General features: G+C 57.8%; 11 protein-coding genes across 11 annotated transcripts; 6 read left to right on the forward strand and 5 right to left on the reverse strand.

Annotated features, from left to right (window-relative positions):
* Positions 1-29: 29 nt before the first annotated feature.
* BDY17DRAFT_288264 (pre-mRNA processing factor 3-domain-containing protein) lies at positions 30-2,234 on the forward strand. Its single transcript, XM_033732161.1, has one exon. It carries the CDS (start codon positions 57-59, stop codon positions 1,983-1,985), a length of 1,929 nt encoding a protein of 642 aa, XP_033593628.1. The 5' UTR covers positions 30-56; the 3' UTR covers positions 1,986-2,234.
* BDY17DRAFT_288265 (S-adenosyl-L-methionine-dependent methyltransferase) lies at positions 2,219-5,944 on the forward strand. The gene has a single exon (XM_033732162.1). It carries the CDS (start codon positions 2,498-2,500, stop codon positions 5,918-5,920), a length of 3,423 nt encoding a protein of 1,140 aa, XP_033593629.1. The 5' UTR covers positions 2,219-2,497; the 3' UTR covers positions 5,921-5,944.
* BDY17DRAFT_288267 (uncharacterized protein) lies at positions 5,939-8,662 on the reverse strand. Its single transcript, XM_033732163.1, has one exon. It carries the CDS (start codon positions 8,335-8,337, stop codon positions 6,193-6,195), a length of 2,145 nt encoding a protein of 714 aa, XP_033593630.1. The 5' UTR covers positions 8,338-8,662; the 3' UTR covers positions 5,939-6,192.
* Positions 8,663-10,342: 1,680 nt separating this feature from the next.
* Positions 10,343-11,689, reverse strand: BDY17DRAFT_306504 (concanavalin A-like lectin/glucanase domain-containing protein; the record flags this gene model as incomplete). Its single annotated transcript, XM_033735034.1, has 1 exon — positions 10,343-11,689. The coding sequence occupies one exon, from the start codon at positions 11,687-11,689 to the stop codon at positions 10,343-10,345; it is 1,347 nt and encodes a 448-aa protein (XP_033593631.1).
* A 533-nt stretch (positions 11,690-12,222) lies between these two features.
* On the forward strand, positions 12,223-13,595 carry BDY17DRAFT_288270 (band 7 family-domain-containing protein). The gene is made up of 4 exons (XM_033732164.1): positions 12,223-12,405; positions 12,464-12,576; positions 12,644-13,068; positions 13,124-13,595. The coding sequence occupies exons 1-4, from the start codon at positions 12,335-12,337 to the stop codon at positions 13,448-13,450; spliced, it is 936 nt and encodes a 311-aa protein (XP_033593632.1). The 5' UTR covers positions 12,223-12,334; the 3' UTR covers positions 13,451-13,595.
* BDY17DRAFT_288272 (uncharacterized protein) lies at positions 13,596-14,656 on the reverse strand. Its single transcript, XM_033732165.1, has one exon. The coding sequence runs from the start codon at positions 14,295-14,297 to the stop codon at positions 13,683-13,685; it is 615 nt and encodes a 204-aa protein (XP_033593633.1). The 5' UTR covers positions 14,298-14,656; the 3' UTR covers positions 13,596-13,682.
* Positions 14,657-15,179: 523 nt separating this feature from the next.
* BDY17DRAFT_2665 (uncharacterized protein) lies at positions 15,180-17,343 on the forward strand. Its single transcript, XM_033731903.1, has one exon. The coding sequence runs from the start codon at positions 15,385-15,387 to the stop codon at positions 17,221-17,223; it is 1,839 nt and encodes a 612-aa protein (XP_033593634.1). The 5' UTR covers positions 15,180-15,384; the 3' UTR covers positions 17,224-17,343.
* A 120-nt stretch (positions 17,344-17,463) lies between these two features.
* Positions 17,464-19,173, reverse strand: BDY17DRAFT_244147 (uncharacterized protein; the record flags this gene model as incomplete). Its single annotated transcript, XM_033730502.1, has 1 exon — positions 17,464-19,173. The coding sequence occupies one exon, from the start codon at positions 19,171-19,173 to the stop codon at positions 17,464-17,466; it is 1,710 nt and encodes a 569-aa protein (XP_033593635.1).
* Positions 19,174-19,408: 235 nt separating this feature from the next.
* On the reverse strand, positions 19,409-20,632 carry BDY17DRAFT_288275 (ribosomal protein L18e/L15P). The gene is made up of 5 exons (XM_033732166.1): positions 20,583-20,632; positions 20,394-20,415; positions 20,181-20,312; positions 19,786-20,117; positions 19,409-19,720 (listed from the first exon to the last, which is right to left on the reverse strand). The coding sequence occupies exons 1-5, from the start codon at positions 20,586-20,588 to the stop codon at positions 19,643-19,645; spliced, it is 570 nt and encodes a 189-aa protein (XP_033593636.1). The 5' UTR covers positions 20,589-20,632; the 3' UTR covers positions 19,409-19,642.
* A 382-nt stretch (positions 20,633-21,014) lies between these two features.
* On the forward strand, positions 21,015-21,989 carry BDY17DRAFT_319636 (arginase; the record flags this gene model as incomplete). Its single annotated transcript, XM_033736302.1, has 1 exon — positions 21,015-21,989. One exon carries the CDS (start codon positions 21,015-21,017, stop codon positions 21,987-21,989), a length of 975 nt encoding a protein of 324 aa, XP_033593637.1.
* A 1,442-nt stretch (positions 21,990-23,431) lies between these two features.
* BDY17DRAFT_244957 (ras GTPase activator) lies at positions 23,432-25,857 on the forward strand (the record flags this gene model as incomplete). The annotated part of the gene is made up of 4 exons (XM_033730583.1): positions 23,432-23,552; positions 23,608-23,741; positions 23,795-24,043; positions 24,094-25,857. 4 exons carry the CDS (start codon positions 23,432-23,434, stop codon positions 25,855-25,857), a joined length of 2,268 nt encoding a protein of 755 aa, XP_033593638.1.
* Between the last annotated feature and the right edge of the window lie 38 nt (positions 25,858-25,895).

Below are 25,895 nucleotides of genomic sequence, written 5' to 3' on the forward strand. Positions count from 1 at the left end.
TTCACTCCAAACCTCTCCTACTTCCTTCACTTATTCCACATCGACAGGACGTCAGGATGAGTGGCAAGCGAGCCCTGGACGCCGATAGCCCTTCGGGTGATTCGAAGCGCATTCGTTCCAACAATGGCTCGCCCGCTCCTACTGCGCCACCGACGATGGGAAACGGGGAAACAGACGCGGAGAGGAAGAAGAGGGAGCTTGCGGAGCGAATGGCGGCCATCAGAGCGAGACAGGCTGCGATGAAATCATCCGGCCCTGGAGAAGCACCTACGCCAACCTCCGTGGTAAGTCCCAGCCCAGCCCCAGCACCAAGCACAAATGGCACGTCGGAGTTGGAAAGGAAGAAGATGGAGGCGCAGAGGAAGATTGCGGAGATGAAGGCGCGCATGGCTGCACAGAGAGGGCAAGTGGGAAGCACGGCATCACCGATCAATGGAGCGGCGAGTGCACCTCCGCCACCACCTCAGCAACCGAGTGAGCGAGAGGCTCGCATAGCTGAAGCACGTGCTCGAGCCGCCGAATTGTCGAAGCAAAAGATTGCCGCGACCACATCTGCTGCGCCTCCCCCACCCCCTCCTCGACAAGACGGTAGAGGTGCTCGCGGTGGACTGGGAATCGGGCTGCACCCAAGTCTCATCGGTGATCTTACCGGAACTACGTCAACGAAAGGCAAAGGCCCAACTGGCCCGAAATTCAGCACCACAAAGGGCAACCAGCAACCAGAGGCACCCCCTTTCAATCCATACCTTCCTGCAGAAGACGAGGCCGCCGCCGGAGGAGAGCGAGCACATGATGGCAGCTATGATTCAACATTGGTGGCGAAGAAAGGTGGCGATCGCAAGAGCAAGCAGCTGGTCTTCAACCAGAAGGGCAAGTTCATGGCTCAAGCGAATGCTCTTCGCCAACAAGCCAGACTGGAGGACATGAAGCGTCGAATCGCGGCCGAGACACGAAAAGTGGAGATCGAGGAAGCGGGCGACAAAGCTTTCCTCGTGCCCGCTCCTCCAAATGTGGAATGGTGGGATGAAGGCCTCCTCCCAGAGGGGCAAGGGAGTTACGAGAACTGTCTCGAGGCTGGCAGGAACAAGATTGCGACTCCCGACTCCATCATTACGGCTCTGATCCAGCGTCCGGTGCTGCTACAGGCGCCGCAAGACAAGTTCATCCCGGAGGCCAAGCCACTCATGCTCACCACTCAGGAGCAAAAGAAGATCCGTCGTATTCGACGAATGGCAGATAGGAAAGAAGTGCAAGCCAAGATCCGCCTCGGCCTGATCGACCCGCCCGCGCCCAAGGTCAAGAAGAGCAACATGATGACCGTGTTGGGAGAACAAGCAGTCAAAGATCCCACCGCCGTGGAAGCACGGGTGAACAGGGAGATTGAGCAACGCGCCAACGAGCACGCCCAAGCCAACGAAGACCGCAAACTCACGCAAGAGCAGCGCGAGGAGAAGCTGAAGAGCAAACAAGCCGGCGACGACGCCAAGGGCATCAAGATTGCCATTTTCCGCGTCGACAATCTCAGTTCCGGCAGACACCGCTACCAAGTCGACCAAAACGCCAAACAAAACAACCTCACCGGCATCGTCGTCCTGAACCCCGAGATGAACCTCGTGATTGTGGAGGGCGGCGCGCACTCCATCACCAGCTACAAAAAGCTCATGCTCAATCGAATCAAGTGGACGGAAAACTCGATGCCGCTCCCCGACTCCAAACCGACCACTTTTACCTCGCACACCGAACGCGCCCCTGGCGCTACGGAGTCCACGACAACGAAAGCGGCGGTGTGGTGTAACCCGCTGAACGAACTGGGCGAGCTGAAGGATTTGAGCGGGAATAAGTGCACGCTTGTATGGGAGGGGGAGGAGCAGGCGCGAATCTTCCGCAAGTGGAATTCGAGGGCGTGTGAGACGGATGGGGAGGCGAGGGATTTGCTGAGTCGGCAGAAGATGGAGAATATGTGGACGCTGGCGAGGAGCAAATGAGGCTTGTCTCGCAGCCTCGCGACATCACTTCAACGGCAGAATGGGCTTGTTGGTCATGTGTGAATGGGAGAACTGAGTGATGTGTGGAGGGCACAAGCCGTCAGCTCTTGCAACAGATTAGTTGAGCTGTTGATTAGGAGTACGCTGTCACGTGTCAATTGATGATGCCTCAGCCTGCTGTCACGTGTCAGCCCTTCTCGAGATGCATCACTTCAACTCCTCACCCGTTTGTTCTCTCTTTAATCCACCTTCATACAAACGCCGCCTCACTACATACACGTCCGGGATCGCCGTCCCGCATGAGCCAATGATGAACAGGTCATTTGATTTACAAGACCTAATGCACGGGCTTCGCACAGGCCACTTGCACCGCCGTTACCTTCCACCTCACCTTCCCCTCCCTTTAACTGCTACCACAACCTGCCACGTCTATGAGTGCCTCCGTACCTTGTCTGTCATTGTTACCGCCTGCAATTTCTATGGCGCGATGATCACATTTGTACCCCGGCACCATGAAGCGGAAGCCGTTCTACAAATATGGCAATGCTGAGCTGCGAGTCGAGCGTAGGCTGGTGAGATTAGATATATCCAGGCCTGAGAGCACAACCAGGCCCGAAAGCGACTCCAGGACCGAGATCAAGTCCAGGACCGACAATGACTTCAGCCCCGAGGGCAGGTCCAGGATTGCGAGCAACTTCAAGCCTTCAAGCAACTTCAGGCCCGCGAGCAACTCCAGGAACGATCCCGATCCAAGGCTGGAAGAGGAATCCGAAGCAGATGAGGACTCCGACTCTGACTCCGAGCCGCCACCGAAGCGGATCCGACGAGCTTTCAGCCATGTGAGAGTCTGTGGTCCGCAATTCCCCAGGTCCCAGTATGAGAATTGGGATTACCCTTTACCGATCACGTCTGAAGCAGATGCGATCGATGAGCTGTCAACTTTGTCTACAGAGCCTCTGGAATACGAGTACCTCACGCTTGACGACTTCTCCATCTATTTGCTAGACAAGGGAAATCATGCTTTGACCCTCACAACGCTTGATCGACTGCAGAACAGCAAGGGTCACGATGAATTGCTCTTCAACGGTGTTCTGACGACTAGGAATCAGCGGCTCTACGCTGAGGGCGTCAGATTCTCTGTCGTGACGATCGATGGGTACGGAGACTCCGCAGACGTGCAGGGCCATGTCTGCATTCAAAGCCTGATGACCAAAAAGACGAACATCTGGTACCGACTCGGGAGGCCAGCTGCTGAATACAAACGTTTCTATGACCCGTTCCTGTACGTGGCTCAATTCACCAAGTATTTCGTGGAGTACCTCCTGCAGAGCGAGCGCCTGGTGACTATAGACGATTTCAGACGCAATTTCTTTGCGTGGCTGTTTGTTGGCAATTCTTCACAGCCATGCTTCCAGGCGTGGCTTGCAAAGGCGAACCTGCGAGATTTCCGCACTACTGTGGTGGCTCATGTCGGTTTCCTGCTCAAAGAGTGTAGCAGCATTGACACAGAGCTGCTGAAGCACACAATTTGGTCGGAGATCAATCCATGGGAGCTTACCGCGATCGCGCGACAACCGAACCGGGAGAAGAAGACTGTAGTCACGCCATTCGTGTACGACTGCTTCCAGTCGATGTACTTCGCTACGGAAATGGAATCTCGCGGCATCACGAACGCCGAGGTGTTGAAATGCATGAAGGCAAGAAAGCGAGCTTTGGGATTAACACCTGTGCCGCGGATTCGGCATCCTGATCATGCTGCTACTCCACCAACCCCGGCAAGAATCGACTCCGGCCTCCTCACGCCGCGAAGCTTGTCTGGTAGTCCTACGAGGAACAAGATGGCCGTGGCGAAAGGCGATGTGGTCGGCCTAGCCCCTGATCTGAGCAGCCGATGGAAATCGGAATCAGCAACCTGGTACGCCTATGTACAGAACATACACAATGACAAGCTGGACGTTCTGTGGCTTTACGAAGCGCAGGATACAACACTCGGCAATGCGAATTATCCGTTCAGCAACGAGCTCTTCTTGTCGGACAATTGCTCTTGCGGTAAAGACGCAGTCGACGCAAGCTTAGTGCTCTCCAAAGTCAACGTCTCATGGTCGGTTAGGGATCCGAGCTCTACATCTGGTCTCTTCATTCGCCAGAAGTTCCGCACTGTCCACGACGAAGATACGTACGATTTCGTCTCTATAGGCGACTCCGATTTTCGTTGCCGCTGCAATGAAGAACACTCCTCCTTCCTCGATGTAAGACGGCAGTATGAGATCGGCGACACTGTCCTCTGCCTAGAACATGATGATCTGGACAGGAGAAAAAAGTGCTTCAAACCAGCGCAGATCATTGACTTCTTACTGGATCTGAGACAGGTTGTTCTACGCAGGCTACAACCGAGCAGCGACCCAGCTTCAAGGCCAAACCAGCTCTGTCTTACCGATGAAGTCTTCCGATGCCAGCCAAGCAAGATTGCAAGGAAATGCCACGTCCGGGTGTTTCATCCGGATGCCTTAGAGGAAGGCTTGCCTACTCCATACAATTACGACGGAGCAGGAGATTTCTTTTATATCCTGGACGAACCGTCGTCGTTCGACACCTTAGGAGCTGGCGCTTTCGAAGCGAGTGCGAAGATGCCTACACTCAAGCTAGGCTGGGATCCGTTAAGTCGGCCTCTTACGTCTAAGCTCAAGGGCATGGGGATCTTCTGCGGTGGCGGCAACTTTGACCGTGGGCTTGAAGATGGCGGAGCGGTCGACTTCCAGTTTGCTGTTGATTTTGATGAGCATGCGCTGCACACCTATCGCGCCAACGTTCGGAATGACGACGAGGAGATCGAATTCTTCCTAGGCTCTGTGGACGACTATTTGGCCCAGGCGATGGCAGGGTCGCAGAAGACCGCAATTGCTCGTATAGGCGCATTCGATGTTCTGGCAGCCGGCAGTCCATGCCCTGGCTTCTCTCGAGCCAACCAGCAACGAGACAAGCCTAAGGCCCTGAAGCAATGCTCTCTGGTAGCCTCCGTGCTGTCCTACGTCGACCTCTACTCACCGAAGTACTGCGTGTTCGAGAACGTGGTGTCCATGGCAGAGTCTACCGGCCCTAACAAAGATCAAAACGTCTTCTCCCAGGTCCTAGCCGCATTGGTAGCAATGGGCTACCAAGTGCAACAGTTTCTCATGGACTCCGAATCCTACGGCAGCAGCCAAGGCCGAGCCCGAGTCTTCATCGTAGCCTCAGCTCCTGGCCTCCCGCCGTTCGACGCGCCGCCATACACCCACGGCCGTCTGAGTAACTGGATGGCGAAGCGTCTAGGCCGCTCAAGCAACGGCCTCCCATTCGGCATCCGACGAGACGACTACACCGTCTTCGAGCACACGTCACCCCTACAAGCAACACAAGATCTTCCAGACATCGGCGACGGGCTACCAGGAATCTGCCCTGCCTTCCCCGACCACCGTGTGCTTTCAATGGACAATCTCAGCAGAGCATGCACTGCCGTCGTCCCCAAGCATCCGCGCGCCATGGGTCTCGTGCAAGCCATTCAGCAAGGCCAGCCAGAGCCAGGCAGCTGGTGCTCGACCGTGACGGGCCAGCCTCTGGCTTACTATCACGGGACGACCGTCCGGAACAAGATCCGCAGTCACGAGACGAGCACCATGTACGCGCGCGTGCGGCCTTACGCCCTCTTCCCTACAGTCCTCACGAAGATGAACATCCAGGATGGCAGGATGGGGCGGAACCTGCACTGGGAGCAGCTGCGGAGTTTGACGATTATGGAAGCACGAAGAGCACAGGGGCTACCGGATCACGAGGTAGTGATAGGCAGCACAAATCAGCAGATGCGCATTATCGGGAACAGCGTGGATCGCAAAGTGGCGCTTGCACTGGGACTGTCGCTGCGACAAGCATGGCTCACGGCTGCGGGTGTGACGAGCTAGGTAGACAGTTCATCATCATCATCATCATCAAATCACTTCCATTGGTAAAGATGTAGGCTTTCTACTGGATCCATCTGAAGTATCTAACCGCCCAGTCCTCGCTTCACTTTCGATGCATAGCATGAAAACACCAACTCCATCCAGTTTCCCTTTCGTTGATCGTCGTAATGTCGTCACCAGGCTGTGAGTGAAATCCGTGACAGATCTCCCATCAATTCCAACCCCAGATGCGAAGGAAGAGCGCAGATCGATGAGAAGCCGAGAAAGACGTCTCAAAACACATCATCCCCACCCCTCCCTTGAGCATCCTCAACATCAGCATCCAACATAGCCACCAAATCCCCTCCCGCCAACTCGCGAATCCTCTGCGCAAAAGGCTGCGGATTGCCCATGGTAGGCAAGTAGCTTCGCGGGAAAGTATTGAACTGCCGCTGTCCCGTAGCGCCAGCGCCGGACGACATCTCCATGAAGGGCGAGCCGAGGCGCGGAATGGGCTCTGCGAGGCGGCGAGGAGCGGAGCGGGTGCCGATGGGGCCGAGGAGGGAGGGAGATGATAGAGAGGAGGAGGATGCGTCGGGGGTGAAGTGCTGCTCGACGTTACTGCTGCTGCTAGAGCTGGCTTCGGTCATTTCTTGGTCCGCTGCTTGTTGGGGCACGGCGGGAGAGGCGTTGAGGGTGACTTGAGGTAACGGTGGAGGAGGGTCGAAGAGTCTGGTGAGGTTGTCGGTCGCGCGGACGGCGCCGACGGTGAAGCCTCGGTTTCGCACGATGCCGCCTTCGTCGGACGGTGCGGTGAAGACGCTGGCGAGCACTGGACGCCGTGGTTTCTCCTCGTCAGACTTGAAGCGACGTTTGAGAGAGCGGGGCATGGTAGGGGCACCCTGCATTTCGAACGGCGAGTCGAGAGATGGACGCTTTCCGTTCTTGTTGCTAAAGTCGCTTCGGCCAAGGGACTGCGTGGCGTTCATGCTTTGTAGGAGGTGATTGCGAGTGGCAGACTCGTCAAAAGGTGATGCCAGGGGAGCGCCGGTTTGACAGATGCTCGTGTTGAGGCTCAGGCCAGACTGCAAAGAGAGGCTCTTCTGGTGTGCTTGTGACCGACCGATGCGGGCGAACCAATCCACTGGACGCGACACGCTTTGAGAGTGCCTGTGAGCTGGCCTCTGCGGCTGCGGTGTGGTGTCCTCGGTGGCGAGCTGTGCGAGTGGTCCTTCGGGTTGCATAGAGGGGGCAGTCGAAGTGATGAGGGAGAGTTTGAGGTCCCGACTCGAGAACGCCGATGCGGATGCGGATGCTGATGCTGATGCCGGGGCCGACGGAGGCTCGACAGATGAACGATTGGTAGAGCTGGTGGACGTGAAGGGCGAGGGACTACGCGTGCGAAGCAAGCGTTGATAGTGAGCAGAGAGTTGTGGCTTGCCCTTCACTATTTTACGTAGGCGCTTGCGTGTGGCACCATCCGAGCGTGGCCATTGCGGCTGCTTAGAGAATGCGCTGCTGCTGGCACTGCTGGTATCTGGACGAATGGTGTCAGGGGAGCCTTCACGCTGGCTCTTCTCCGCCTCCATGATCGTGTCCAGGGAGCTCGGTGTCGCCGCTCGGTGCTGAGACCATGTATGCCTGGCCTTGACTGCGACACGGTTGCAGACACCAAGTGGTGGAGGGACGCCCGGGAGGGTCTTAAAAGGCGTCACTCGCGGGTCGGAAAGGTAGCGGATGTAGGTGTTTTCAAGGTGCTGATCCATTTCGGGTGTCCATCGAACGTGGCGGTGCCTCTTGACGCGCTTGGCACTTGGAGAGCTGGACCGCATGGCAGGAGAGAGGAGGAGCTTGTCGGCTTTAGACATGTCGTCTTCCACGAAGGGATCGGTGGCCACGCTCTCCGGGCTGGTGCAACCATTGGGTGCCGAGAAGCCCGAGCTGCCTCCCGACGAAACGGACGAGTCAGAGAAGGAGGAGCAGACCGAGTTTGCACGGTGAAGTGGCTGCTTGGAATCACGACTGTCGTTGATGAGGTCCCATTCGTGGCTTGGACTGTCGAGTTGATTTGCAGAGTGTGTTTGTGGCATTGGGGTCTTAGGAGTAGCCAGACGCTGGAAGATGGGCAGAGGAGACAGCAGCTCGCTGTTGGGGAGTTGTGATTGAAGTAGAGGGCTGGAGGATTCGGACAGCGACTCGGACATCTCAATGGTGGGGATGACGGCGTCGGGCGCAGTGTCTGAGAGCAAGATGGGCTCAAAGGCAACCATCTCCGGGCGACGTCTCTTGATTGTGTATTTCTGTCGCGGCGGAGGGGGAGGCTCTGCTGCCAATTGCAACTCTTGCGGCTGATCGGGCGTCATGGGGAGAGAGGGGCGCGGAGAGGAGAAGTCGAAGCCAGGCGGCAGGTGGATGGAGAGATTCGGGCGGCGAGCCATTTTGGCGGGCGATAAAAATACCCGGGACCTTGCGTTGAAGCGAGTGGACGAGAAGGCAGAAGTTTCGGGGCGGAGAGGGTGGCGCGGGGGGTGCCAATGTCGATGCGCGCAAGGCGTGTCGGACTGGGGGTCGTGAGGCGGGTGGACGTGCGGGCGCTTGTTCAGAGCGCGACGGGGATCAAGAGGGACCGAGCATGACGGCGAGGTGGACAAGCAATGCCTCGGATGCAAGCAGTAGGGTGGATGCGCGCGAGGCAAAGGAAGCGGGTGCGTGGTGAAATGAGTGAATGAGGGAGTGGTGTGGGTGGAAAGGAAGTGGAGGTGGTGGGTGGGTGGATGGGAAGCAAAGGGCAGGTGCGTGCGGGGAGCGGCGCGGATTCTCAGTTTCGGAAGAACGCGAAGACCCGCCGGCGGCGCGGCGCCTTCCCTGGCCGGGATTTATGCGGCGCACGGGCCCGCACAGCATCGAGAGCGGGTGGCCATGGGCTCTCTCGATCCCTTACATTTCCCGATTCACCCACACGCCTCTCCTCGATCATTTGCGACTAGCTATACACTTCGCGTCATGGTCGTGAAACATCCTTTGCAACGTGCGAGCGGCAGCGCGTCAGTGGCTGGAGGCATGAGGGCCATCACCGATGTTGTGAACACGCACGTCAGGTGCGGCACGTAGCGTGAACGAGCGCGCAGCTTTTGCAGCACTCAATCTCTGGTAGCGGGATTCACGTCGGGGCACAACAGCGGTGAGGTGCAGGCCGCGCTCGGGCAAAAATACTGCTCCACTCCCAACCACGTCGAGTCCATCCGGGTTGATTTCAGGTCTCACTCAATGATCACTCGTCGGGATGTACAGTGGCAAGTCCACATTTCACCGTTTGCTCTGAGCGGGTGCAGCGTTTGCACCGCCCGCCATCCGACCAGTAACAACTCGACAGTCCCGTGCATGATGCGTCGACGATTACGTGGAGTCGTGTTGTTTGCATGGCGGGGGAGCAAGTCCAAGTGTCAGACGCGCGTGTCGCGTCAGTTTCGCGTCGGCGTTGCAGTAGCGCGGCCGACCCTCACCGCACACGCCGGCCATCACACACGCCCACACGCACGAACGCCCGACCCTGCAGAAACGCGCCCTGCCTCTACATGGTGCATTGAGATCAAAGCCCTCCACCAACGGATTCGCAGGCATTCGCACACGTTGTCGAGTCACCTGTGTGTGTCGCCTACCCATTCAGAAGGTTTCTTATCCTCCGTAGCCTCATCCTCCTCCGCACCGTTTGCTATCGATAAAAGTAATCTCCCCGCAGCACACTTCACAAACGGCACCTAAGTCTCTTCCTTCCGAGCCACTAGAGAAAACGGAAACACCTTTTCCCCGTCTGGTAGATACCGGGGGCCACATTTTTCCCGTGTGGTAGAAACCCGTTACACCGCCTGCCCTGCCCTGCCCTGCCCACTTTTTCGCTCCCTCGTGTTACAAAACGGCCGTCGCCGGCCGGCCCTTCGCCTCGACCACCCCCGTCACATCCTCAATGCCGACGCTAGATCTGCACAACGCGAGCACTCTACATTGCCTGCACCCTACCTGTACTCGAGCTCGACAAGCTCGGTCAGGCAGGGTAGCGGAGAGACATGGACCAGTGCAGGAGCTGCTCCGTAGATCTCATTGACACCTCCAATCTTCTCGAGCTTCCGTTGGTCACATGCATGCCCTTCTAGCTCAACTTGAGGTCTGGAACCAGTTCGCCATTCGTCAACTTCACTCCCATTCAAACACCTGCCTAACTAGGTGACAAGTTACTTTTCCTAATATCCAATGACATGCTCGTCGTGCTGGGACCAAGTCAAGGACGTGTCTGGATGCAACCACCCAAAGAACCGCTATGCTCGAGTCATCAGTCCAATCATCCATCTCTTATGCTACATTTTCCCGTTATTACAACATCTCCTGTACATAGTCTCTGCTCCTGTCCAACTCGCCGTCCTGTACAGACAAAATCCCAATCCCCGCCTACAAATACTTCTTCGGCATCCGCGCCCTGCGTCTCTTATAGATGATATACGTCGCCGCAAGCCCCACCTGCGCTCCGATCACGACAATGAGGAAGAAGCCCATGCGCGGCGTCGACGCCGTCACCGTCTCAATCGCCTCGTTCAAGCGGTGGTAGTGCTCATGGTAACTGCGCTCCTCCAGCTGCTTGCGCGTATACTCGACAATGCGCTCAATATTCTCGTACCCCTTGCGACTGTACTCGACAATCCGCTCGACGTTCTCGTACCCGTTGCGGGTGTACTCGCTAATGCGCTCCACGTTTTCGAGGCGACGATGCAGGCCGTCGATCTTGGCGTTGAGGCCGATGTTTGTCCCCGTGCCTTCGCTGCCCATGATATCGCCGTGTTGGTCGTCGAGCTTGAGGCCGATTTGCTCGAGCTCGAGGAAGACTTCGGCGATTTGGTGCGAGAGGGCTTGCAGGCGGTTGTGCAGATCGGCGAATTGGTCGCCTGTCGATTTGAACTCGTCCGGGTTGGCGTCGGGCACGCTTTCAGGGGCGCGCGGGAGGCGGTCGAGTTTCTGGAGTTGCTGGACTGGTTGCTGGTGATGCTCTGGCGACGCGGCAAGGGGAGGCTCGGGCTTGCGGATGTGGGCGCCTTCGGGGATGTGGTTGGAGACGAGGAATTTGTTGATCTCGAAGCTGTCCGGGTGCTCGGCCGTGGACGCGGTAACGCCAAAGTAGTAGCCGGAGGGAAGGGTGATGCTGCCGGTGCTGAAGCATTCCCTGCCATCCACCTCCACTCGCAAACCATCCTGGTTGATGATTTTAAGCCTGCTGGGTCGGCCAAGATTACGATAGGCATAATCGCAGTGGCCAAAGGCGAGACTCTCCAGGTGCCCATGGTCTTTGAAGTTTTGGGTACCATCGTTCAGGAAGCCGCGGATCTTACCTCCCGTATTGCCGTATTGATCAACGGTAATCACCAATCCATCAAATCTGCCGACAGTATAGACAGTCTCCGTGAGGATTGGGGCTTTGTCTTTGGCGTAGAAGATGTTGAAGTTGCCACTGCCGGTCTCTTGCCCCGAGGCGCGGAATTCGACCTCGGCGTGCCATGTTGGACTGTCGACGGACCTCTCGGCCCATAACGAGCCTTTGGCATTGCCAGGGGAGGGAGGAGTAAGGATGGCGCGGTCGCTGAGTATTTGTAGGTTGTGCTTGCTGCTGCTAGCCTGCCAATGCGGTATCGTGCCTCCGCTGTGCGGTGACAGTTGCTCTCGGTGGCCAAAGGACAAATCGTCCACGACGTGCTGGGCGGAGCCGAGGGCTGCAAAGAGCAGGGCGAAGAGGGTGCGTATGGACATTGCGTCGTTTCGATAAGGATGGAATTGTTATAAGAGTGCAGGTGAAGTGAGGTCGTGTGACGATTGCAAGGGAAGCGAATGTGGCTTTCGAGGATGTCAGCAAATCCGTCCATTGATATCTTTATGTGATGGAGCGATCGCAGTGGCGCACTCACCAGGTCTGTCCGTCAACCTCCTCTGTCTCTCGGCGTACTGTGTAAGGCGGGAAGGGTTCTGATTCCAGTGACCGCAATCCACCCAATGACCGCGATGGTGACGACTAAGCGGACCTCCTTGAAGACAGACAGCACGGTGTCGTCGAAGTGAAACGAGTGTGCGTGGTTGATGGCTCCCGTATGCTGCGCGTTGAAAGGCCAACTTTCCATTCCGTCCTGGAAAACGATGAGGTGTATGTGTTTCGATGACGGAGGCTGGTTAGAGAGTTTGGGGGAAGGGTGTAGGAGTGATCCAAGCTCCTATATTTGGTTAGGCCGGGCTTGGCGCGGCTTGTTCGAGGTCCGACGACGACGACTTGAAAGTTAAAACGTCTTGCATGTCGACATCTCGCACTGTGCAGTACCAGCCAGCCATCTTCCATCGCCCATCCCATCTCATCCCCCATCGGCTCCCATCGTAGCCAAGAGAAAGAGAAGCAAAGCCGTCAAGATGGGGGATCCTCGACAAATGTGGGAGAATCTGCAGAAGAATATCCAACGCGCTCAGCAGTCGGGAGCGAGGTATGTCGACAGGCCGCAATCACAGCAGCAGTGGCCAGACTTACTCATACATCAATAGATTTGGAGGAGCAGGTGGAGGCGCTCCAGGCCCAAGAGGCGCAATAGGAGCTGTGGGCGGTCTGGTCTTGCTTGTCGGCGGTGCCTGGGTGTTTAATAATGCCCTCTTCAACGGTATGGCCACCAGCATGGTCGAAACGGACTATCAGGATGCAAATGACCCTGCTAAACTCTACTATAGTCGACGGAGGTCACCGCGCAATCAAATACACCCGCGTAGGCGGTGTTGGGACCGAGATCTTCGCCGAAGGCACGCACATTCGAATCCCGTGGTTCGAAACGCCCATCACCTACGACGTGCGCGCCAAACCCCGCAACGTCGCCTCCCTGACCGGCACCAAGGACTTGCAGATGGTGAACATCACCTGCCGTGTGCTCTCACGGCCGCGGATAGATGCGCTGCCGCAAATCTACCGCACGCTCGGCACCGACTACGATGAGAGGGTGCTGCCGAGTATTGTGAACGAGGTGCTGAAGAGTGTGGTGGCGCAGTTCAATGCGAGCCAGTTGATCACACAGCGAGAGAACGTCAGTAGGCTGGTGCGGGAGAATTTGATCCGGAGAGCGGCGAGGTTCAATATCATGCTTGACGATGTTTCCATCACGGTATGCCATCTCTACACACGTCTGTCGTGTTACTCTGCTAACCTGGAATCAACAGCATCTCGCTTTCTCCCCCGAATTCACGGCCGCCGTCGAGGCCAAGCAAGTCGCGCAGCAGGAGGCTCAGCGAGCCGCGTTCGTCGTCGACAAAGCCCGCCAGGAGAAGCAAGCGACAGTGGTGCGAGCACAGGGTGAGGCACGATCGGCAGAACTGATTGGTGACGCGATCAAGAAGAGCCGGAGTTACGTGGACCTGCGAGAGTTTGAGAATGCGAAGAACGTGGCGCAGATTCTGCAGACGGGCAGCAACAAGGTGTACCTGGATACGGAGGGGCTGGGGTTGAACATCAGCCAGATTGGGCAGGACCGCAATAAGAAACATTGAGGGCTTCGTGCTGGAGGGAATGGTGACGCATGGTGGACACCGGCGTTGAGGAAAAGCGCAGGTGCAAATGATCGGGAGCAAGTCTTCCCTTTTCTTTTGAGCAAGGATGTACAAGGTATTCAAGCACTCTACTTCGGCCGTGTGACATTGTCAACATGTCGTTTTCATCATCCTCATGTCCTCTGCTTTGCGTTTCAAGCGCTTGTGCGCATAAGTATACTTCAGCCGTCAATCAACCCGGCACAATCCTCCCCGCCCACTGCCCACACATCCTGCCCGCAACGCGCACCACGTCCCTGAAATCCAACCCCGCCTGCTCCTCCTCCACATCCGTCTTCCGCGCCAACGTCTCATCCAGAAACCGCTGAATCTTCTCCCCCATACCAAGGACCGGAAGCTGCTGCCGACCATTATGCAACCAAGCCTCGACCACTCGCATCGGCCCATCCTTCTGCGCCATGGTCACCACAACCCAGCGGAAAGCATAGTCGATTTCCACCTTGACGTTGCGCATATGCAGCGGGGCTGGGAGCGTGCGGATCCAAGGCGGTATGGGGACGCGATGCACGCGGAGAGTGTCTGGAGCTTCACGGTTGGGGACTCGGGGGGAGAGGCAGACGGTGAGGACGAAGGTGTTGTGGGCGAAATAGATTGGGGCTGCTTCGATCCGGATTTGGTGTGAGGTGGAGAGGAGGGGAGGTGGGTGGAGGTCGCGGAGTTGAATGCGGGTGGTTGAGGAGGGGTCGATGAGGACGTAAGTGTAGATGAGGTTTCGGAGCTCGGGCGGCAGATGGAGGAGTGGGAAGGACTTGGGGGTGGGTTGAGCGCTTCGCGTAGTGACGGGCATTGCGCTGGTTGCGCCTACGGGTTCGGTGATCGAAGCGCTGAGGCCGCGAGGAGGCGGCGTCGGGCCGATTCGCAATCACGTTTGGCAGGCCCGGTGTGGTGGTGAATGTACAGGTACTATCTTATCGTGCGTGTTACAGCACTTACTCGTGGAGGGCTGAGGAAGACGTTGAGGTCTTGCGCGCAGCCGGGGGGCATGCCGCTTCTTTGGGCTGGTTGGGGCTGATCCCTGCTGATATGGTCCTCCCGGTACAGATGGAGGCTGAAATACCCGCCAAGTCGTTCCGTTCGTAATAAAGTGAGGATGCAGTCGGAGGGTGCTGCAGTGACATGCTGAGTCAGGTGTGTGTAATAAGGGAGGGATGCAGTTTCGCTTGACATCATTCGCTCGCTTGCGGCGGGAGGCTAACCGGGCGGATAAGGGTGTCGCGCGATAAGGCTCATGCAGGCGCAGGGCAGGCCTCCCCTCCACGCGGGCGGGCGTGGGCTAATTGGGAGCATTCCACCGCAGGATGAACGGATGACCCGTATCGTCACGCTCGCGCAATCTACGAACGCCAGAGTGACACGTCGTCCTTCATCCCTTCCTTCTCTCCTTTCCACTCCCTCCTCACCCTTTCGCCATCCTCCCATCGACTTCCCTTCACCTTCGCACCAATCGCCATCCAATCGTCAATGACGCGACGACCGCGTGATCGATCCCCCCGGTACATTTGAGTTCGCGCCTATCGCGCCTGGCCCTCCACCTCCACCCTCACCTACACTCGAGTAATCGACCTTCGCCCGCCGCAACAACGCCTCCCGTCCGGCTCCATCAAGTCAGAGACATATCCGTCGTCTCTCCATCACACTCCGTCGCAATATTGGCGTCCGGCCAGCTTCCACTGACCCTATATTCCTTGCGACTGCAGCAACCCTTATAACCGGCCGCTGATCATCCCCCACCTACCTCACGCCGATCCATCTCCAGCTCCTCCACCACCTGACCCCTCGCACGCTCGCCGCCATTCGTCTGCGGTCTTTCAGACCACACGACTGATTGCGAGGCGTGCTCATCAACGGTCATTACCACACCCATTGCCTGTGCCATGGCATTCCAACAGCCGCAGCAGCGGCCGCAGCTTCCGCGCCACCCCTCCCCCTACAATCAGACTACCGAAACACCCGCCACTGCTTCCCCCATCCACAAGCGCACCGTCGAGGAGTCGCAGGAATGGATCCTCTTCTCTCCTGCGCAGCATGAGCAACAATCGTCACATACCTCTCAAACCCCGCGAACAGCCACCCATCTCTCCGACTTCGGATCGCTCGAGACTCACATTCGATCCCAGCCACCAGAAGACCGACACGATGGCGAGCACCTTGACCCCGACGCGGAAGGTGCCGATGATGGCGCCGAGCTGGATAGTCTCGACGACGGCTTACACGCCTTCCACCATCATCCCTTCTCCGCCCCGTCCAACAACCTCGACGTCAGCGGAGGCACCGTCCTGCCGACCCACGATGGGTTTGGAGGCTTCCCCTCATCCGCAGGCTTGCAGCAGCATCTCTGGCAGTTCGAGCGGTACAACCCACAACGCTCAAAGCATGCAGGACTAAGGAGTGAGGTGCAGAAGCAATTGGATGCGATGGAAGAGGAGCGAGAATACGATGTCGAAGACGACCGAACAGCACGCATTGAGAGGTGGAGACTAGAGCAGAGCCGAGTCGTTCTGGATGAAATCGAGAAAGAGACGAGGCGGCGGCGAACGCGAAGAAATCGGTTGAGCGCGACAGCGTCTCCCTCGGTGGATCTGAGATCTAGTATAAGGGAGAGTGTAGCGGGGGAGACCGCACACAGACACCAATGTGTGATCCAAGAAGAGCAAGGTCCTGAGTCGGCGAAAGGCGCAGACCAACATCCAGAGTCTTTCTGGCAGCGCATCACTAGGCGCGTCATTCGCGATCTCATCGGACTGGATGAAACCACACTATCCGTCATTTTCGGCGAATCACTCCCGGAAGATCCATCTCCTACCCCGAAACAACCGTCTCCAATCGCAGCAGCGGTTGCAGCAGAGGCCCGGCGGTCAAGAGTCAGTTTCAACGATTCAGGCTACAGTTGGGAGGTCAAGCTTCTGGAACACATCGCACGAGAACTCGGTATGCTGGTAAATCAGTTCACCGAGTACGACGGCCGCGCATTCACAACCTATCTCCGCGGGCAGTCCGATTCTCAACTCGCCAGCACCCCCACTCGAGACGGTCCACAGCCACGCCAGCCATCCCTGCGCCAACGTCGGAAGGCCTCAACGCCCGCCGAACGACAACAGGCCTCTCCCATCGACCACATGTTCTCCCCGACACTGCCCAACGAAGGTGTCGACACCTCCCTCTGGGGCATCGAAGAGGAACCCGATGACTTCCTCACCCAAGAGACGTCCGCACAACAGCAGCAAGATCGCGATTACTGGGAACGCGACGTCGACGTGGCGATGATCTTCTCCTACCTCAAACGCCGCTTCGCCTCCCACGTGTCCCCCTCACCCGAACCCGCCGAAGCAGCTGCTCCCCCAGCATCATCATCCCAACAAGGCCCCCTCCCCTCCTCCTGGGCCACCTTCTCCTCCGCCGCCGCCGCCCAACGCCCAACCCCCGAATCCCTCCGCCGCGCCGAAGCCATCCGCCGCCAACACCCGCTCATCTCCCGCGCGACCGAGCGAGCCGCGGCGCAGACTCGAAGGCGCGAGTCGCTGCTCCGCAGACTGCAGAGTCCCGGCGCGATCGCCACGGCGCAGAAGCGGCCGGGCAGCAGCAGTTGTGCGAGCCAGAGTACCAAGCGCAGTCGCCATAGTCGCAGTGGGAGTTCGCGGCATTTTTGGGATTTGGGAGGGAGTTTGGAGAGTGTGGGGAGTGGAGGCGCGCCTGGGGGGTGGGGAGAGGTGTGAGATTGAGAGACAGCAAGAGTGTAAGATTTTGGATCCAGTCCTCAGGGCTTTCCCTTTGTTGAGGCATATCATTGAGCCACTTGGGATGAACGACACGACTCGACTACATAGGTATATTTCCCCTCTTATCTCCCTCCATTCCGCCACATTGAATCTAGCAAGCGGCATGAGCAAAGCAGACAAAGACGCTAGAAGCAACTTTACACAATACAAATCGCAATCCTCCCAAGCTGCCTCCCCTCACTTCTTCCCCAAAAACCTCTCGACATACTCCTCCGCCCCCACCCCCCTCAGCCTCTCATCCTTCTCCCGCACCTCCTTCTCCGCCTGCGCCATATACCCCTCCACCCTCTTCCGCACCCCCTCGTCGCCCGCCCCCAAAATCCTCGCCGCGAGCAACGCAGCATTAACGCTGTTGTTCACACTCACAGCCGCCACCGGCACGCCGCGAGGCATATTGACAATACTAAGCAGACTATCCATCCCATCGCCAATCGAAGGCTTCACCGGCACGCCGATGACAGGCAAAGGCGTGTGCGCGGCCGTCATGCCGGGTAAATGCGCGGCGCCGCCTGCAGCAGCGATGATGACCTTGTGTCCGTTGGCTGCGGCGCTGCTCGCGAAAGTCGCCATGTCGTTTGGCGTGCGGTGGGCGGAGACGATGCGCGTCGTGTACGCGATTTGGAGGGTGCGGAGGAGGGCGAGGCCGGGGAGGAGGACGGGGAGGTCGGAGTCGGAGCCCATGATGACTGCCACGGGGGCCGGGTCGGCGGAGGGGCCGGGGGAGGGGTCAGCGGCCAGACGGTACTTGCCTGGCGTCGAGTAGGCGATCATAGGCGCGATGATGGCCTCTGCTTCGCGCATCGTCGGCGCCGTCACGGTGATGTGCCCCATTTTGCGGCCCTTGCGCGCCTCCCCTTTGCCGTACAGGTGGATTTTCGTGCGCCGCTGTTTCAGCGCTTCGCGCGCGAATTGCAGGTGTGAGTCGGGCTTGTCGCCGCCGAGGATGTTGAGCATGATGGCCGGCTCGCGGAGCTGCAGGTCCTCTTCATGAAGGGGAAGGTCGAGGATGGCGCGGAGATGTGCCTCGTATTGTGAGACGGGACAGGCTTCGATGGTGTAGTGGCCGGAGTTGTGTGGGCGGGGGGCGATCTCGTTGATGAGGAGCTCGCCGTCTTGCAGAAGGAACATTTCCACGCCGAACACGCCGCGGCCCCAGAAGCACGAAACGGCCTTTTTCGCGAGGTCTTGCGCTTTTTGGTTGATCTCCGCGGAGACGCCGCGTGCGGGAGCGTAGACGAGCTTGCAGATGCTGTTTTCGTGGATCGTCTCGACGGTCGGGAAGGAGTAGGTCTGGTATTTCGTCTTGACGACCATGACCGCCAGCTCCATCTTGAACTGCGCCCACTGCTCCCCGTACAACTCTCCATTCTTCCCCAAAGCATCAATAGCCGGCTGGAAGTCCGCCTTGGATTTGACGGGAAAGTTGCCGCGGCCATCATACGCCTCCCTCCTCGACTTCAACATCAGCGGCAAGCCGAGCGTAGCGCTCACCTTCTCCAACTCCCCCACCGTCGGCTTCTCCAACGCAATCGACTTGGCCACCGGAACATGGTGCTTAATCAAATGCTCCTTCTGCGCAAACTTGTCCTGGATCATGCGAATCGTCTTGTAATCCGGCTGCACGGGCGTGGTGGCCGAAATCTCCTCGAGCATGTACGTGTCAACATGCTCAATCTCCACCGTGACGACATCCGAGTTGGCCGCGAGCTGGCGGATTGCGGCGGCGTCTTTGAAGGAGCCCTCGATGTGGCCGGCGTGGTTGCTGACCTGTTTGGCGGAGGAGTTGGCGGCGTCGAGGAAGTTGACGCGGATTTCGAGCAGGTTGGCTGCTTCTACCAGCATGCGGCCGAGCTGGCCGCCGCCGAGGACGCCCACTCGCTTGTCCATTGTCGTTATAATGTAAGGCACAAAGGCCAAGAGAGCATTTTATGCGGGAATCAGAAGTATCGAGATTTTTCGTTTGTCCGGGGTTTGGAGACGAATATATCTTTGAACGCAGCCCGGCCAAGTTGGGCAATTAGCGACGTGTGTTGAGGATTGTGTGACTGTTCCTTTAGATTGTTGCCTGGTTGCAACACATCAACGTTACAAACAGTACTGCTAGTACCCTTTCACGCCTTGTCAAGTGAGGTATGAGGTGCAGACCAAATTTTGTGGTGCCTCAGGCAGGGACTTGGGATTGGCACTCAAAATTTTTAACGATTCATGATTGGACCAGCTACGAAATCACACCGTAGAGCCTGCCTCTCCACGCCATTGACTGATGAGACTACTCTATTTGACAAGCTCGACTCAGCCAGGCAATAGACTCCATGACGATGTCCACTGCACCAGTACCATCCCCGTAGTGCAGCGTTTACACCTTGAAACCACGCGATCGTCTGCGTCCACGAGCCTTCTCAAACTTCCGGCCCTTGCTCTCGATGTAGGGTTTCTATCAAGCATGTTAGTGGATTCGATCGCCCAGGCATAAGACGCCGTATGACATCCGCAACGCACCTTGTTCTTGTGGGGGCCAAAGCCAAAGTGCTTGACAGCCTCACGGGAGTTCTTGGGACCACGGAGGAGGACAACACCCGAGCCAGTGGGGGCACGCATGGCGAGCTGATCGAAGGTCAAGCACTCTCCGCCAGCCTTCTCGATGCGGGCACGAGCGGTGGCGGTGAAGCGCAGGGCGCAGATGGTCATCTTGGGCACCTCGTAGAGGCGGGTGTCATCGGTGACGGTGGCGACGATAGCTCGGATCTTACCCTCGAGGGCTTTGGCCGAGTGCTCATTTGCGGTCACGGAGACGATCTTGCTCAAGCTGATCGGCGGGCGGTTGATTTTGCCTGTGTGCATCCCCGATTAGAAACTGGCCTGTGTATTTCCTCACATCCTGCATTCCAACTCACTCATGCGTAGACGGCGGAGGACGGTCTGGTTGAACTTCGAGTCGGTACGGCGGCTGAGGAATTGGTAGAGCTTGTGGAGGATGCGGAGGTAGGGGTTCTCGCTGACGGGCGCACGACGGTGGCCGCTTCGCACTGTTCATCTCGTCAGTATCTGCTGCTGCGGTTGTTTGGCGTGTCGCGGGTTCGCGGCTTCGTGTTTCGAGCGTGGCGTACCATGGTGCTTGTCTAGATCGATCTGTACACATCTGTATCAGCAGTTGCTCGGCATGAAGAATCGTGTTTTGGTGGAGGGCCAGGTAGACATCGAGACCGCCCTGCCAGCGTGATGCCCCTTGGGTAGGAACATCTAGCATCATAGGGGGACAATGCCAGTGCTTTGGAAGGGGTATAGACTGTACTTACACCCATCTTTGCTGTTTTGTCGCGGTGGAATGGGGTCTGACAGCGGAGTGATGTACTTGGTGGTGGATTTTGCACAGCGAGGTGCGCAACTCTTGGCGTCGCGGGAATCCACCATCCCCAAACCGGACTAGCGCATCATGGCCGGCTTTTCACGGGCGAAGGCGCAACCCACACTGGGCACATGCCATGGGACGCGTGGGGGATATCATCAATCCTACGCAAAGGCATACCACTAATCCCCTAAAGTTGATTGCATCCGATCTCGTCTCGTAATGAAGGACCACCTTGCGCTAACCGCTGGGTCAGGAGGCTTTTTCTTCCTCGACGTTCATTAAGAGGCTCATCCCTCGACATTCCTTCATCTCATTCCTCTCATCCCACGGTCTACTTCCCACACCGCCCAAACGAGACCCCAGCCTTGACACTGCCACCATGGACGCTCCTACCATTCGACCCAAATTCCTCAAGAACGGCCACGAGCTGGGCCTCGTGGCCGTGGGCTTCTCTGGCGGCCAGTGCAAGCCTGGAGTCGATGCCGCCCCCATGGCCCTCATCGAGTCCGGGCTCGTTTCGCAGTTGAAGGCAGACCTCGAGTACGACATCCACTTCGATGACCAAGTGCACGTCTACACCGAGCAAATGCCCAAGGACGACCCGGACTACCGCGGCATGAAGAAGCCGCGTGCCGTCTGCGCCGTGACGAAACAACTCAGCAACCAAGTCTACGAGCACGCGAAACAAGGCCGCTTCGTCCTCACCCTCGGCGGCGACCACTCCATCGCCATCGGCACCATCTCCGGCACCGCGAAAGCAGTGCGCGAGCGCACCGGCCGCGACATGGCCGTCATCTGGGTCGACGCGCATGCCGACATCAACACGCCCGAGGTCAGCGGCAGCGGCAACATCCACGGCATGCCTGTTGCCTTCCTCACCGGCCTCGCCAGCGAACCCGAGCCCACCAAGCCGTTTGGCTGGATCTCGGACGAGCACAAGATTAGCGTGAAGAAGCTGGTGTACATTGGTCTGCGCGACGTGGACCGCGCGGAGAAGAAGATTCTGCGCGAGCAGGGGATCAAGGCGTTCAGCATGCATGACATCGACCGCCACGGCATCGGACGCGTAATGGATATGGCGCTGGGGTGGATCGGCAGCGACACGCCCATCCACTTGAGCTTCGACATTGACGCGCTGGATCCCATGTGGGCGCCGAGTACGGGCACTGCTGTTAGAGGCGGCTTGACCTTGCGTGAGGGCGATTTCATCGCCGAGTGCGTGCATGAGACGGGCAGTCTGGTCGCGCTGGACTTGGTGGAGGTGAATCCGAGTTTGGAGGAGCAGGGCGCGGCAGAGACGGTGAGGGCAGGGGTATCGATTGTGAGGTGCGCATTGGGAGATACATTGCTGTGAAGGTCCAGTCTTGAGCGAATGCATACGGTTGTTCACCTTACATAGAGATAGAAGGGGAGATATCCAATCGGCCATCACGCGATGAATCACCTTTGACTGACACATTTGCATTCCATCCGAGCAGGATGACTCTGCTGCCTGGTTCTGGCATCTCGCCATTCGGTTCCAGACCATGGGCCTGTTCCTCGAATCTCTCAAAATACTTCAGACCTCGCAACGGCTTGAGTGGAAATTCACTAATCAACAGGTCGGGCGTCTATTTCTGGTCGATGCACCACGCATCCGGCCTTGCTCATCTTCCATGAGGGTGAGACTCAATAGAAGAGGCCCGCAACACCATCGCGAGAATGTGTTGCCGTTTCAGCACATGCCGTCGCACAGATCACTGAGGTAGAGAATGTGAGCTGCTCACAGACTCCAAAACAACCAGGCGTGCTCGATTGGAGTGGAGGCCAAATTAATGAAACGGGCGGAGGCTCCGACTGACACACCGCACAGATGCGCGCGCGGATGGGGCGCAAAAGGCCAATGCTCTGCAGGGGACAGCAGTTAGTTCGATATATGGTGCATCATCCGTTCATCTCGCGATCCGCTCTTTGTTCTTGTCGCTCGGGTGTCGTTTGCAAACTTGAACGTCGCGTCGGCGAAAGTGATTGACGGCAGGTGCGGAGTTGAGTGAGCGCGCAATTTCTAAGCGGGAAGGCACATCCGACCAACAGCAACCACGCCGCCTTCCCCCTTTGATGCGAAAGCGCGAGCGCATCCCTCCATCCACACTCCAATCTCCAACCCGACCACCCATCTCCCAATCTGGTCGCCATCCGCGCGCATCCTCCGACCGATCCCGCCTCACACACCTCCCTTGCGTCCGCGTCGTGCTGCCTTTGCGCCCCGGCTCTTTGTTGCGCATCCGTCATTGCCCTGCCTCAACCAGACACTGGAATGCAAGGTCCCACCCAACGTCGCTGCTGCCCGACGCTGTAACCCATCCCCTCGGGACGGCCATCCTCAACGGAGGGAGGTCCGGAAGGGTTTCATCCCGACCTCTGCCCGGGTCGCGCGTGCGCTGCGCTGAAACCCATTGCTCACGAAAACACACTGCGGCGCGGGGCACGGTGACAGCTGCTGTGCCACCATCGCCCTCTTCGCCCTTCACTTCCAGCGCCTCAGGGGCCGGCGATCATAGAGACAAGAAGAGACGGAATACCTACACCGGCCCCCTTATCGTCCGCCTACTTTGATTTGTGTCACCTGCCCACCCGCGACAGCGAGATTGCGCCGTGGCGCCAACACATCCACCCCTCTCCCGACTCTCCCCCAAGTATATCTAGGCCTCTTGTGCATTGGAATCGGCAATGGCGGCCACCATGCTCCAGACGCCGCCGTCGCGAGCCTCGACTTCCTCTGGCTCTTCCTTCGTGCCGGTCACGAGACAAAACACCATGGGCTCGCAGGAGGGCACGCGCTCGATGCGCGCATCGAAGCGACACTCGGTGACGGCGTTGTACTTGTCGATGAATGCGAATCAGAAAGATCTGGAGATTGATGATGATCTGGCAAGAGGTTCGATTGGGCAGGCATTTCCCCCGGTCTACACTATTGACTGACGATTGGACAGCGCAAAAAATACTGCGAGACTTGAAGGCGAAGATCTCGTCGCAGTCGAAGAAGAACTTTGTCCTGGAGAGAGACGTGCGATACCTCGATTCGCGGATAGCGTTGCTCGTACAGAACCGCATGGCTTTGGAAGAGGTATGCCTTGTCGGAGTGTGTCTAGCCCTGCAGTCGCTAATGATTGCTCGCAGCGAGACGAAGTCGCCAGCCACCTGGACGATAGCGGAGACCTCACCGAAGGCTCGCTCATCAACGACGAACGAACGCAAAAGTACGGCAACCTGCTTTTCCTGCTCCAGAGCGAACCCCGATACATCGCCCACCTCTGCCGGCTCGTCACCATGGCGGAGATCGACCAATTGCTGCAGACGGTCATGTTTACAATCTACGGCAATCAGTACGAGAGCCGAGAAGAGCACCTGCTGCTGACCATGTTTCAAGTAGGTGCGCTCCTTCTCCATGTTGATGTCAGATCTAACAACACGCGCAGTCCGTCTTGACCTACCAATTCGACAACACTCCCGACTACTCCTCCCTCCTGCGAGCCAATACTCCTGTCTCGCGCATGATGACCACCTACACCCGAAGAGGGCCGGGCCAGAGTTACCTCAAGACCGTCCTGGCGGATCGAATCAACTCCCTCATCGAGATTAAGGATCTCGACTTGGAAATCAACCCTCTCAAAGTGTACGAATCGATGGTGCAGGCGATCCAAGACAAGGGAGAAGTGCTTCCTGAAGGACTCTCCAAAGCCGTCACAGCAGAGCAGGCGGCCGCGAACGAAGCGGTGCAGAAGATTATCACGCCGCGCATCGAAATGCTCATTGGCATCGCCAATTCCTTCGTCGACACCATCATCGACGGCCTGGAAGAAACACCGTACGGCATTCGATGGATCTGCAAACAGATCCGAAGCCTCACCCGCCGGAAGTACCCCGATGCCCAAGAACAAACCATCTGCACCCTCATCGGCGGCTTCTTCTTCCTGCGCTTCATCAACCCGGCCATCGTCACGCCGAGATCATACATGCTCATTGAGCAAACCCCCGAAGACCACCCTAAACGTACCCTCACATACGTGGCAAAGATGCTGCAGAACCTGGCCAACAAGCCCAGCTACGCCAAGGAGCCCTACATGGTCCGCCTGGCGCCCTTCATCGAGCAGAACAAGGAGCGCATCAATAAATTCATGATGGATCTGTGCGAAGTGCAGGACTTTTACGAGAGTCTGGAGATGGACAATTACGTGGCGCTGTCGAAGCGCGACCTCGAGCTGTCCATTACCATCAACGAAGTCTACGCCATGCACGCGCTGCTGGAGAAGCATCGCACGAGCGTGGTGCGCGACGATGGCTCGCACTTGTTCCAACTGCTGAACGAGCTAGGCCCGGCCCCGCCACAAGTGGCGCGAAAAGACAACCGCGCACTCAATTTGCCGCTCTACAGCAAATGGGAAACACCCATCGACGACCTCACCGCCGCCCTCGACATCACACAAGAAGAAGTCTTCTTCATGGAAGCCAAATCAACCTTTGTCATGCTCCTGCGCTCGCTCCCCGCCACCTCCAGCGCCGCCCGCCGCCCGATCCGCCTCGAGCGCGTGGCCGAAGCAGCAGCAACGACCAAGAACGACTCCGTAATGGTGCGCAAGGGCATCCGCGCCATGGAGCTCCTCAACCAACTGCAAGAACTCGGCATCATCGACCGCGAAGACCACTTCGCCCTCCTGCGCGACGAAATCGAGCAAGAGCTGCTCCACCTCGGCTCGCTGAAGGAAAAAGTGCTGGAGGAAACGGACAAGCTGGAAGAAGTCTTCCGCACGATCCACGAGCACAACTCCTACCTCGTCGGCCAGCTGGAAACGTACAAATCCTACCTGCACAACGTGCGCGGGCAGTCGGAGGGCACCACCACAAAGCGCGGCCAGGGCGCATCAGGCAAAGTCCTCGGGCCGTACAAGTTCACGCACGCGGAGCTGGAGAAGCAGGGCGTGATCCAGCACAGCAAGGTCCCCGAAAACCGCCGGGCGAACATCTACTTCAACATCACCTCGCCCAGCCCCGGGACGTTTGTCATTAGCTTGCACTACAAGGGGCGCAATCGCGGCTTGCTGGAGCTGGATTTGAAACTCGACGACTTGCTCGAGATGCAGAAGGAGCATCAGGAGGACTTGGATTTGGAGTATGTGCAGTTTAATGTGACGAAAGTGTTGCAGCTGCTGAACAAGCGGTTTGCGCGGAAGAGGGGGTGGTAGAAGAGGGGGGGGAGTGCTTTGCAAGGGGTTTGGATGAG

Source organism: Neohortaea acidophila (genome assembly GCF_010093505.1).
Source record: "Neohortaea acidophila strain CBS 113389 unplaced genomic scaffold BDY17scaffold_1, whole genome shotgun sequence".
NCBI classification, from domain to species: domain Eukaryota; kingdom Fungi; phylum Ascomycota; class Dothideomycetes; order Mycosphaerellales; family Teratosphaeriaceae; genus Neohortaea; species Neohortaea acidophila.

Coding starts and splice junctions, on each gene's coding strand:
- BDY17DRAFT_288264 (XM_033732161.1), top strand. CDS start 57: ATGAGTGGCAAGCGAGCCCTGGACGCCGATAGCCCTTCGGGTGATTCG.
- BDY17DRAFT_288265 (XM_033732162.1), top strand. CDS start 2,498: ATGAAGCGGAAGCCGTTCTACAAATATGGCAATGCTGAGCTGCGAGTC.
- BDY17DRAFT_288267 (XM_033732163.1), bottom strand. CDS start 8,337: ATGGCTCGCCGCCCGAATCTCTCCATCCACCTGCCGCCTGGCTTCGAC.
- BDY17DRAFT_288270 (XM_033732164.1), top strand. CDS start 12,335: ATGGGGGATCCTCGACAAATGTGGGAGAATCTGCAGAAGAATATCCAA. Junction 12,577..12,643: donor TAATAATGCCCTCTTCAACG/GTATGGCCACCA, acceptor ACTCTACTATAG/TCGACGGAGGTCACCGCGCA. Junction 13,069..13,123: donor TTGACGATGTTTCCATCACG/GTATGCCATCTC, acceptor TGGAATCAACAG/CATCTCGCTTTCTCCCCCGA.
- BDY17DRAFT_288272 (XM_033732165.1), bottom strand. CDS start 14,297: ATGCCCGTCACTACGCGAAGCGCTCAACCCACCCCCAAGTCCTTCCCA.
- BDY17DRAFT_2665 (XM_033731903.1), top strand. CDS start 15,385: ATGGCATTCCAACAGCCGCAGCAGCGGCCGCAGCTTCCGCGCCACCCC.
- BDY17DRAFT_288275 (XM_033732166.1), bottom strand. Junction 20,313..20,393: donor CGATCTAGACAAGCACCATG/GTACGCCACGCT, acceptor CGAGATGAACAG/TGCGAAGCGGCCACCGTCGT. Junction 19,721..19,785: donor TTGGCCCCCACAAGAACAAG/GTGCGTTGCGGA, acceptor CATGCTTGATAG/AAACCCTACATCGAGAGCAA.